The 12,594-nt window shown below is 40.9% G+C and overlaps 1 protein-coding gene across 2 annotated transcripts in view; it reads left to right on the plus strand.

Moving 5' to 3' along the window:
- The window catches only part of VPS41 (VPS41 subunit of HOPS complex), a 178,780-nt gene that overhangs the window by 105,754 nt on the left and 60,432 nt on the right, over nt 1-12,594 (plus strand). For both annotated transcript variants that reach the window (XM_065884478.1, XM_065884479.1), the window contains 2 exons: nt 1,311-1,457; nt 7,036-7,102. In XM_065884478.1, the coding sequence (XP_065740550.1) occupies nt 1,311-1,457; nt 7,036-7,102 (214 nt within the window). The remainder of the gene's footprint in view (nt 1-1,310; nt 1,458-7,035; nt 7,103-12,594) is intronic.

Genomic DNA, 12,594 nt, shown 5'->3' on the forward strand with positions numbered 1-12,594 from the left:
GTATGACAGTCTCTAGGTCCATCCACATCACTACAAATCATTTCATTTCATTTCTTTTTATGGCTGAGTAATATTCCGTTGTATATATGTGCCACATCTTCTTTATCCATTCATCTGTCGATGGACATTTAGGTTGCTTTCATGTCCTGCCACTGACATTTCTAAAAGGTACATGTAGCGATTGATATCATACCCAGAGGGTAAAGAAATTACAATGCTTTTGGTGTTCATGGGAGAGTAATTTCCAACATATTCTGGGCTCTATCTTAGAGGAAGAAACCTGAGGCATGGAGAATAGCCAAGAAAATGAGAAGGCATCTTAATAATGAAAGGGCTGCATTGGAAATGTGGTCTTGAAAATACCATTTGCCTATTAGCCGCGGGCAAGTGCCAGGTGCTATGAAACAAGGGCAGGATGTTGCTGATTTTTCCTTTACTCTCAGTATAATCACAGACCCAAAATAGGCCTGCCTTTGAAAATGGGGATCCTAATTTTTGGTACTTCACTTATCTCAAGTTTACGCAATATGAGTAGGGCGAGTAGAAAGTTTAAAAATTACCTTTTGGACATCTGGCATAGCTTTTGGAATTTTGAGGTATAATTTAGCAAATCAGTGCTATTCCTTTTTGGCCTCACCGCATGGCATGCGGGATCCCAGTTCCCCAACCAGGGATCGAACCCATGCCCTCCATGCTGGAAGCGCAGAGTCCTAACCACTGGACCACGGGGGAAGTCCCCTGCTATTCCATTTTGAATGGTAGAAACCTCCCAGAATCTACCGTGCCAGTCAGGACTTTTCTTACTTCTCCTGGGTCACAGTCAAGGTCAACAGACGTGTGGCCTCTTGGTTTATTTTCATTTAGCTGCTTGCTTGATGTTTCCATTTGAGTACTTTAAAATGTCAGGCGTGTTTTTCTTTATATAGTGGTTTTTCAGATTCAAAGCTTTTCTGAAAACCAAGCCCCGTATTTGTGGTGGAACAATACAATTAGAGATGTGACTTTCTTTTTGGAAATGCAGTTGTTGATATCTGTACATTTCCCACTTGTGTTGGATTTGAGTGGCCTGTGCCATCCACTCATAAAATCTAGTTTGCCTAGAAAGGAGGACAGAGGTTTTCTTTTGTTTGGGGTTTTCACAGGATTCTTGTGGAGTAGGAACGTTTCTGTGGCTCCCAGCAGCACCTAAAAAACACTGTCGATACTTCGCTGTACTGGTTATCCCTGATGTTTAGCAGTGGCCATTAATAAATTTTCTTTTACCTTCCTTCTGCCAAGGAGAGGATGCTTAATGCTCTTTTATTTTCCAGGGTGTGAAGATTTTTGACATCACCTCAAAGCAAAGAATCACCAATGTGCCCCGGGATGATATAAGCCTTCGCCCCGATATGTATCCCTGTAGCCTCTGCTGGAAGGACAGTGTGACACTGATCATTGGCTGGGGCCCCTCTATCAAGGTAGTTTTGCCTGTATTTCTCGTACATCTGTGTTGTTACAGAGCTACCGAAGGTGGTCCACAGGAGTCCGAGTCCTGGAATGGCTTCTCGGAACCAGAATATTTTCACCCGCATATTATTATCATGTGATAATCATTTCATGCTTGAATTCTTCCATATGCATAGATTTTCAGATCTATCCTTTCTCCTGAACTTCTCCATGTTCAGAATGGTGCTGCCTTTTTGATCCTTTTTAAATTTCCCATAACCCGATTGGCCTTAGCTCTATGTAAAGCATGTGTTAGGTGTTGTTGGCTCACCTGGGTCCCTTTCGTTATTGTTCTTTTCATTTCCCGTAACTTTGATTCTGAGCTTCTTCACTAGGACCGATGGTGGAAAAAGAAGGTTGAAATGAAATCGCCCTGCTTGCTCACTAGTAGTTTGGTGGAGTGAAGGCCCAGGCTTATTACGGATGATAAGATTGGGGGCTATTTTGTCACGTATAGTATCTGCCTATTATGTGCCTGGGTGAATAAAGCTATTCTGCAAAAGGAGGCCCCAAATCCATTCACCTTTATTTCATGCCTAGTTGTTTTTCTCGTATTAGATGTTTCAGAGCCAAAAGTTGTTTTCTTCCCTTTAAAAATATATACCTTAATCTATACAACGTAAACTAAAACTTAGCTGAGTTAAAGACGCTGTGAGAAAGTATCCCAGCCATAGTCTAATGGGAGAGCTCGGCTCTAAAGAGTCACACAGACCTGGGATCCATTCCAACTTTTCCACTTAACTTCTTGCTTGACCCTCTCTGAGTCTTACTCTCCTTATCTGTAAAATGGGCGTGTTAATTGTTCTCACATCACATGTTTCGGAGACGATTAAATGAAGAGCTTAGCATAGGATCTGGCGTATTGTACTTGATAGATATCAGTGTCATTGTTATGCCAGAAAATTCCAGAAAAGTCATGAAAGAGACATGGCTATTTAAAATTCTTCAGTGGAAAGAAAAGCATAAAAATTATTAATGCAGTGATTGTTCCCACTAAAATAAATGTTAATCTGAGGTAAAGTCTCGTTGATACGATTCAGGTTCTCTTTCTGTCTTAATTGAACATGTGGTCATTGTTTCCATGTGTTAAATGAATACAACATGATTCACATTTAAGGTAACAGGAAGGAGGTTGTACCTGCAAAGTCTATGATAAAAAAGTGATTCCCAGTCTCCCTATCCCATGCGTGTGGTTATTGATCCAATAAAGTAATGTTCTTGATATTTTTTAAGTTTCTTAGATGGACCAAGTGGCTTTTTCCTCTGTTGTGATTTGCTTTTCTTTTGGTGAAAGACAAGGGAAATTAGTCTATTGGGATATGTGAAAAGTTTGCTGACTGTTACCAGAAATGCTTCCTCTATTAGGCTGAATAATGGTCCCAAAGACAGCAGGTCCTAATTCCCACCACCTATAAATGTTTCTTTATGCAGCAAGAGAGTCGGGCAAAACGTGTGACTAATGAAGCATCTTGAGATTACCCTGCATTATCTGGGTGGGCCCTCTAAAAGGGAGTGCTACCCCAGAAGAGGAGAAGGCAGTGTGACCATGGATGCAGGGATTGGAGTGAGGCAGCCAAGGAATGCTGGAAGCCACCAGAAGCTAGACGAGGCGAGGAACAGATTCTTCCCTAGAGCCTCTGGAGGGAGCGTGGCCCTGCCGACACCTTGCACTTAAATCTTAGGGTTAGGACCCCATGCAGCTGCCGGGGAGGGGTGTGAGCCGAGGAAGCAGGAGGGGCAGATCCTTGAGACTGGAGTATGATTGGTGAGTCTCTGTGGTACGTAAAGGAAGGCATTATTGCCGGAGTGGATGGAGCAGGTGTGGAGAAGACGGATAGAAGATGACAGAAGGGATAGGGACAGAGGGACGGAGGGGTGTGTGTTGTGATGGAGAAGATCGCGTAAGGGCTCTCTGGGACAGAGCTCAGACCACAGCACCTAGGGGATAGAATAGGCCATGGCCCAGCTGCCAGTGGTGTCATGTGTCCTTGTCTTCAGAGAGGCTGTAGGATGGCCAGAGACACCATCAGGCTTTGGCGTGAGTCCCAGCTCCAGCCTTGAGGTCCTGGACAGCTCTCAGAGCCTCTGTGTTCTCGTGTGTACATTAGGGCTGGTAGTATCACCTTCCAGGGGCGTCTGAGGATTGGAAGAGGCCCGGGCAGTCCTTAAGTTCTGTCGCTGTCTCTCAGATCTCTCCACTTCCCTCCATCCCCCTGTCGGGTCCCCTGACTCTAGTTTTGCCCCCCTTAATTCTGCCCTAAACAGTGCAGCCAGGATGATCTTTTCAGAGTGTAGATCAGGTGATGTCAGTCTCCTGGTTAAACCCCTCCAGGATGCTCATTGCTCATAGGATGACATCTTCCTCTTTCATGATGATCTGTCCCCTGTGTTCCTGTCTAGCCCCTCCTTCCCCTATCCTCTCTGCTTCTGTCTGATTACGTTCCCGTTGAGGGCCCCAAGCTGTCAAGTTGCCCTTTGGCACCTGTCCTGTATCTCCTGCTTCAACTTACATGGCGCTTCTTCCAGGAAGTCTTCCATCCCTGCTAGTAGATGCCCCCTGCTCTGTATTTCTGTACTTCTCCATCACACTTAAGTAAATGCCTTATTTATTTGTTTGTCTCCCCCCACTGCACCATAATCTTCCTAAGAACAGAGCTCTATCTGCTTTACAAAGCCCTCAGCTCAGGACACGTGCCCAGTAGTTGCTAAAAAGTGCTAATTAATATTGCTATTTCATATATATACATATATATTATTGTTACACTTCAAACCACGTGGAACACTGCTCCATGTGTACTTTTATCAACACATTAAATAAAGCAGATGTTCTGTTGGCATGTGGAGCGTGCCTATTAGACAATTTAATAGTTTCCCTAGTAGGTGTGGATAGAAGAGTGGATAACTTATACGAAGAGAAGGAAAATTGGGGGAGTGGACAGGAAATTGTCTGAGATGGACAGGAAACAAATGACAGAAGGCGGGAAATTGTCTGAGATGGACAGGAAACAAATGACAGAAACCAATCCAAGGAGAAAATAGCCTGTCACTTCTCAGTAAATGCCTGTACCTCCACAGCACTGGGTTCAAGTCCCGTGTCAGAGAAAGAGAGTACTGTGGCCCTCTGTGTCTGTGGGTTCTGCATCAGTGGATTCAACCAACCTCGGATTGAAAATATTTTGGGGGAAAAAAATCCAGAAAGTTCCAAAAAGCAAAACTTTAATTTGCTGGAAACCAGTAACTGTTTACTAACATTTACATTGTGTTAGGTATTATAAGTAATCTAGAAATGATTGAATGCATATAGGAGGATGTTCGTAGGTTATATGCAAATACTATGCCATTTCCTATAATGGACTTGAGCATCTTCAGATTTTGGTATCCTCCAGGGTCCTGCAGATACCAAGGGATGACTGTACTGTCAGGTAGTTGCCGTGTTCCTGGACAGTGATTTGGACATGGATATTAGCCAAACCAAACCTTAAAAAAATGTACATTGATCTGTCAATTCTACTTCTAGGAATTTATCCTAAGGAAACAAAAGTCCAACAGTTTTATACACGAATATGTTGATTGCACTATTGCTTGCATCAGAGATAGAAAGAAGAAAAAACTAATGTCTAAAATAGGATTGAGTAAATAAATTACAGTATATCCCTGTAATGAAATGCTATAAAGACATTAAAGAATTATGTAAGGATATTTAAATAATACATTAAATTATTTATAGTAATTTTAGGTTGAGAAAAGTAGCTTCCCCAAAAGTGTGGATTGCTAATAGTGTTCACTTTGTTCTGGGACCACAGATAATAATTTTTTTTTTCCCTTTGGGTTTTCTGTATTTTAGAATTTTTCATATGGTAGCTTACTTAGGGTTGCAGCTATAAATTAACACAATCAATGCTGTCTAAACGAAAAAGGAAAAAAACCTAGTCCCTGATGAAAGTTGTATAAGATCAGTACTTAACTTGAGGTTCAGCCTTTTTTTTTTTATTGAAGTATAGTTGATTTACAATGTTGTGTTAATTTCTGGTGTACAGCAAAATGATTCAGTTATACATATATATATTCTTTTCCATTATGATTTATTTCATATTCTTTTCCATTATGATTTATCAAGTTTATTGAATTTAGTTCCCTGTGCTATACAATAGGACCTTGTTGTTTATTCATTCTATATATAATAGAATGCATCTACTAATCCCGAACTACCAATCCTTCCCTCCCTCAGCCTCCTTCCCCTTGGCAACCACAAGTATTATAATCTCTGAGTCCATCCATGTTGCTGCAAATGGCATTATTTTGTTCTTTTTATGGCTGAGTAATTGTCCATTGTATATATGTGCCACATCTTCTTTATCCATTCATCTGTTGATGGACATTTGAGGCACAGTCTTAACCTGGATGGCTGAACTTAACGTGCATAACGTGAATTTTTCTCATTTCTTATTACAAAATAGAATACATTTCTGTTAGAAAATATAGCAAAGAAAATATAAAGTATCTCTCGTCTTACCACCCTAAAACATCCACTGTTAACGCACATATGTGTTAAGGGTTGTGTGTAAGTGAGATATATACAAAAATAAATATATAAAATCTCTATCCAAACTGTATACATATAATTTAAAATAGGGGTTGGCAAACTTTTCTGTAAAAGGCTGGTAGTAAATATTTTAAACTTTGCATGCTACATACTGTTTCTGCTGAGTATTTTTCCTTTTATTTCTGTTTTTCCTTCTCTCTCTTCCTCCCTCCCTCCTTCTCATTTTTTCAAGGCTTCAAAAATATAAAAATTATTTTTAGCTTCCAGGCCATAAAAAAAGCAGACCAGGGGCCGGGCTTTTGTTTGCCACCCCTGATTTAAATTATATAATACATTGATTTTAATATGCTCAAGAGAAGAAGAAGAGCATGTGACACTTTTGCAAAGTATTATTTAGCAACAGTGAAATGTTACTAATACGTGATCAGAAACACAAGACCTCCTGTGGGTGTTGCCCAGATTAGACACTGGGCATTTTTGCCTCTGCTTCTGTCAGAGATAGAAGGAATCTGTGAGTAGAGTTGCAGAGAATGGGTCATTGAAACCATATTAAAACTATATTAGGGGCTTCCCTGGTGGCGCAGTGGTTGAGAGTCTGCCTGCCAATGCAGGGGACACAGGTTCGTGCCCCAGTCCGGGAAGATCCCACATGCCGCGGAGCCTGCGCATCCGGAGCCTGTGCTCCGCAACGGGAGAGGCCACAACAGTGAGAGGCCCACGTACCGCAAAAAAAAACCCAAAAAGAAACAACAAAAAAAACTACATTAGTTTGCTTCCTTTCTTTGTCCTCGAATAAAACTTTATTGAAGAATAGTGTCAGAGGATATAAGTAATGGTTGCTATACGTCATTGAAGTTAATTTCTATCACTTAAGTCACAGGGTAGGTTGTGTGCATTCCATCTTGAGTGCTACACGGCTAATTTAGCAAAAGTACCATATAGTGAATGACATGTGATGAAGAGTTTTCTGTCAGATGAATTAAATAACCTGTGAATTTCTTTTCTAGATATGCTCGGTGAAGGAACGGCATGCCAGTGAAATGAGGGACTTGCCGAGCCGATACGTTGAAATAGGTATGCCTTCTGTGGTGTAAACCTTCAGAAGAGAATCCATGTTATGAAGGAGAGTCCTAAGGCTGTGTTCTTCAGGGCTCATCATTGGTACCTTGATGAAATAGATCAAGAGACTTCTAAGTTTTGAAATTTGGCTGTAGAGACCCTTTATTCTATTTCTAATTTTTACACAATAATATTGTAGTTGGCTTTGAAGTTGAATGACCATGAGCTTGGGTTCTGGTTCTGTTATTTATCACCTGGACTTTGGACAAATTTCTGCGTGCCTCAGTCATTTTCATCTATAAAATACAGAAAAGAATACCTGTCTCACAGGTTGTTTGTCAAAATTCCAAGCATGCGTGCACAGCTCATAATACAGTACTCACACTTGGTATTGTCAACGTGTGCCTTCTAAATATTTATTTCCCTCTTCACTGGTCTGGTCCAAACTGCCATAGTCTTATGTGGATAGTGACCCGGCAGCCTGCTAACTGGTTCATCTCTTTCCACTGTGAGTTACTGTACTCTAGTCCCCCGCACTGCAGTCAAAGTACAAATGAGCTGGTGTCACCACCCTTCAGTCCCTTCCCATTGTTCTTAGGATAAAGATGAGACTCCTTAACTTGACCTGGGGGATCTGCGTTGGCCCTCACCTGCCTTTCTAGCTTCAGCTCATAACAAGCTTCTCCTTGGTCTCTGTGCTCCAGTCACACTGGCCTTCTTCCATCTGCCCGTGCTGCTGCTTCCCATCTCTCTGGAATGCTCTTCTTGCCTCTTTTTACTTCATGGACCCCTTATCATCTTTAATCATACCGCAGCTCAAGTGTTGCTTTTGTGGGAAGGCCCACTGGTCCTCCCTAAGCAGGTCAGATCCCCCCATGATAGGCGCGTAGCATTTCCCTTTCTAGCCCTTGTTTGAGTTGCAGTGATCATGTGATTAGTCAGTGCATTTCTGTCTCTTCCACCAGACTATAACCTCCTTGTTTTTGCTCAGTGTTTTTTGTATCTCAGGGACCTGGCACCATACCTGGCACGTAGCAGGTGCTAAATAATATTGGGTTGAATGAATCAGTGACTCTGGAAACAACTATTCAGGAAAAGTATGCCAAGGAGGCTATGCCACTACTTTTATAACTTAGTTTTAGGACCTAGTGCCAAAGTTACTCAAACAGAAAGGGTGAGAATGGACTGACTTTTGTCAGTTAAACAGAGTAAAAGCTCTTTTTGTATTATTTAGAGCTGAGTAATAATAGGAGACAGTTTTGTGGCAGAGAAGGTGTGCCATATTATATGTCAGCTGAAAAGTTTATTTACCCATTTGGATGGTGGATGGGGAATATACATTTGATGGGTTGTTATAACAGGATGAAGCTGAGATAAATCATTTGCACATGACTACTTTTTTTTTTTTATTAATCTTTATTTATTTATTTATGGCTGCATTGGGTCTCCATTTCTGCACGCGGGCTTTCTCTAGTTACGGCAAGCGGGGGCTACTCTTCGTTGTGGTGTGCGGGCTTCTCGTTGCGGTGGCTTCTCTTGTGTGGAGCACGGGCTCTAGGCGCGTGGGCTTAAGTAATTGTGGCACGTGGACTCAGTAGTTGTGGCACACGGGCTTAGTTGCTCTGCAGCACGTGGGATCTTCCTGGATCAGAGCTCGAACCCGTGTCCCCTGCATTGGCAGGCGGATTCTTAACCACTGTGCCACCAGGGAAGTCCCGTGACTGTACTTTCATAAACAGAGTAAGAGGTACCCACCAGGAAAATATGGTTGTAGCATTTAAATCTGGGATATTTTATACTTGAAGTCGGAAGCTGGTGGTAGGGTTTTAATAGTTCTGCTATTCTTTTGTTTTGCCTTAGAAGGATAAATACATAAATTCATAGTTCGGATTTCTCAGGGTCTGGATGAAATAGGTAAATACAGAATATAATGATACTGAGGAACTAGATAAGACTGAGAACTAGAAGATAAAGATAATTATTTCAGTATCTCTATTTTCTGCCCCTCCCCTGCCTACCTGAATAAAACCTGAACGTCTCAATGCATAGTGTCCTGAGAGGTAAGTATTAGAATATTTTAAATACAGATGAGTTTAAAAAAAAAAAAAAAAGGAAAGGCAAGAACTCTGGGAACTTTAGGATGTAAAAATTGCCAGGAAGGCATAAAAATGCAGCAATGTCATCTTCTCTCCTTAGTTGGTGTTTATTGCTTGCCTACTAGGTATGGGCCATTGTGCTATGTGTATTACCTGCTTTAGTTCACTGTCACAGCAGCCCTTTGAAGGGCAAGTAGTAGGCTTCTTATTCTATAGATGAAGAAAACTGAGGCTCAGGGTGGTAAACAACCTGTCCAAGGTCTTACTGCTGTGGCATTAAAATGGATAGAATCTAACCCTGCAGAACCACCAGGCAGGGAGGCCAGGCAGTTTGGCAAATTCCTGTCTGATCTTGGTAAGGTTGCATTACCTCCCTAAGCCAGACTTTCCTCACCTATAAAATGGAGGTGAGGGACTTCCCTGGCCATCCAGTGGTTCAGACTCCGTGCTTCCATTGCAGGGGATGTGGGTTCGATCCCGGGTCGGGGAACTAAGTTCCCACACGCCATGCAGTGTGGCCAAAAATTTTTTAAAAAATAAAAAATTTAAAAAGTAAAATGGAGATAAGACCTACTGTCTCAGATAGTTGGGAGAATTAGACATGATTCTAAGGTCTGTAACACTGTCCTTGGCACACAGTAGGTGTTCAGTGAATCACGGTGGTTATTATCACCGTGCAGACTTCCATCTCAGCTCCATGACTGCTAACAGCCGGCCCAGTGGTGGCCCTAGAGCCCTGGGATCACATTATTAAAGTGTGTTTTGTATGTACTACGATTTCCGTGAAATAGACCGTATGTGAGTACTAACAGTATCACATTAGGGACATTTTACTACTATGGTTAATGGTTAAGTACCATTTTTTTCCCCTCTTGAGAGCAAACCTTTAAGAATATAAACCATTTCCACAGCAGGAGGCAAAGTGGTTTAGATAAGAGTCCTTGACTAGAATAAAGGAAAAGTGAAATGTTAGGAGGTCTGGATTACAATTTGCTTTATGACAGTGTAAGCCACTGTTCTTTAGTAAATGAGGTGAAAATGACATTGAGATGAAAGAAATATCTGTAGCTGTACATTACATTTCTTAGAAGCCAGATATTTATAACTCTTTCTTATAAATCCGAATCTCAAAAACAATGTAAAAGTTATTCCTGTCAATAAGATATTCTTGTAAATGAAAGCTAATAATGATAATAAAGATGAAGCTTACTGGCCAGTCTCTAATCCATGAAGACATAAGGTTACACAAGGTTTGGGGGGTGTCATTTCCTCTTCCAAATTACAGTTTTAAAAGTAGGTTGTGGTCCATGCCTGCTGTACTTATTTAACTTAACTTGGGTCTCTTACTATCATAGGACTCCATAACTCTCTGGCACTTTTTACCAAAGTCGTCCATGTTCTTAATGGAATGGTAGTTGGGAGCTGATACTATGTTGTTGGGAAATGAAGCCAATACTGGTGTGTCATTTTGGGGGCATCTACTGCCAAGGGCAGATAACTTACATGCAAGGAATTAATGATTGACTCCCTAGTCTTGATTTCATATGGAAGTCTATTTCAAAAAAAATAATAATCAAGAGAAAAGCTACATGGGAATCTACATAAAATGACAGAGATAAGCCAGGAAGAAAGAGAAGGAGAAGAAAATAAGGGACATCTTTTTCATTTTAATTAAGCAGAGTCCGTATTGTTAGTTTATTATATGCTGTGGCTCTATTTAGTACATTGTTCCATTTTCAGCCTCTTGATTGACTTGGAAATTGAAGGCCTTTTTGCATGGTGGTAGAGAGCTGTGAAATTAATGCCTTTCTTAGATCTAAGTATCTCTATCCACCTGTTAGCATTCTGACCCAGACACACAGGTTCCAGCAGTGGGACAGTTCTCCCATGCATGTGAATGACGAGGCTCACCTCCGTGTCTTAAGTCTCAGTAGAAATCAGGGCAGTTCAAGGTGTCCATAAGGATCTAGCTCTGTATGGTTTTCTGTTCTGTTAGAATTCAGTTTGATTCTCACTAATCTATTAATTCTTCTGTTCTGCATTGAATTTTTTCCCCAACATTTTTTAATGAAAATTATTAAACATACAAAAAAACTAAAGCATTTTACTGGATCTATTTACTCGCTTCCTTGATTCCACAGTTAAGATTTTATTATACTTGTTTTATTACGCATCTGTCCTCTATCCATTTGTCACTCAGTGCTGGAGACTCAAATACTTGTTGGAAGTGGAGTTAATAAATTTTCTCTACCATAAGTAGCGGTAAGAAATTGGAAGCACCTGAAGTAAGAAGTATATCTTGTTCATTTTATAACAACTACCACCAGCCACATGCTTAAATACATTACACACAGAATTTTGTTTAATCTTCACAATGGTCCCAGTGGGTAGGGCTGCTATCCCATTTTATAGGTGAAGAAGCTGAGGTTTAGAGGGAACAAGTAACCTGCTCCAGATGCGGACATTCGGAAGCAAAGAAGGCAGCGTTTGAACACAGATAAGCCTAGTTTCAAAGCTGTTTCTCCTCACTGCTGTGCCATGCGTTCTTCCATGCGTGTCCTCCGCCTAGCCCCAAGCCCTCACGTGCAGCCAAAGTAACTGATGAGAAGAAAAGCAGCTTTCTGCAGGCACTCAGATACCAACCATGGGGCAGAAATTCTCCAAAGACCCTTTAAATATGCAGTGAGGATGTCTGCTCCCCTGTTCTACAAACAGCCAGATGAAATGGACATGCAGTAGATTTGTTTTTTTATTTTGGTTCAAGTGAAGTATCTCATTTAGAAAAATAGAAATTTTATTTCCCCTTGTTGTATTCTGGGACTGACAGCTCTTCATCGTTTCTCCTCCAAATGCTTAGGGAATCTCTAGAACCTAGTTGCCTTGGATGGCTATCAAAATTGTTTCTAAGGAAAGGAAGTCAAATCCAGACGGTGATGTGATTCTTTGAGCCCTCTTGTGTGCCCTTTCTTAGTGTTTGGCTTAAGTTTAGTTGATGCATCAAGGCAGTTTTGGATTTTTTTGGGGGGGTGGGTGGGTGGTTAGGTCTCTGAATGTGTGTATGTGTTTATTTTTTTAATTTTATTTTATTGTAAGGACACTTCACATGAGATCTACCCTCTTAACAAAATTTTAAGTGTATGTACAGTACACTTTGTGCCTGTTGATTAGCAACTTTCTTTTTCCCCCCTCCTCCCCAGCCTTTACAACCAAGGTTACTCTTTGATTCTATGAATTTGACTATTTTAGGTACAATGTTTGTCTTTCTGTGTCTGGCTCATTTCACTGAGCATAACGTCCTCAATGTTCATCCAGATCGTTGCATATTGCAGAATTTTTTTTTTGAGGCCAAATAGTATTCCATTTTACATATATAATATATACCACATTTTCTTTATCCATTACTGTGTCGAT

This window comes from Phocoena phocoena, chromosome 9 (genome assembly GCF_963924675.1).
Source record: "Phocoena phocoena chromosome 9, mPhoPho1.1, whole genome shotgun sequence".
NCBI classification, from domain to species: Eukaryota; Metazoa; Chordata; class Mammalia; order Artiodactyla; family Phocoenidae; genus Phocoena; species Phocoena phocoena.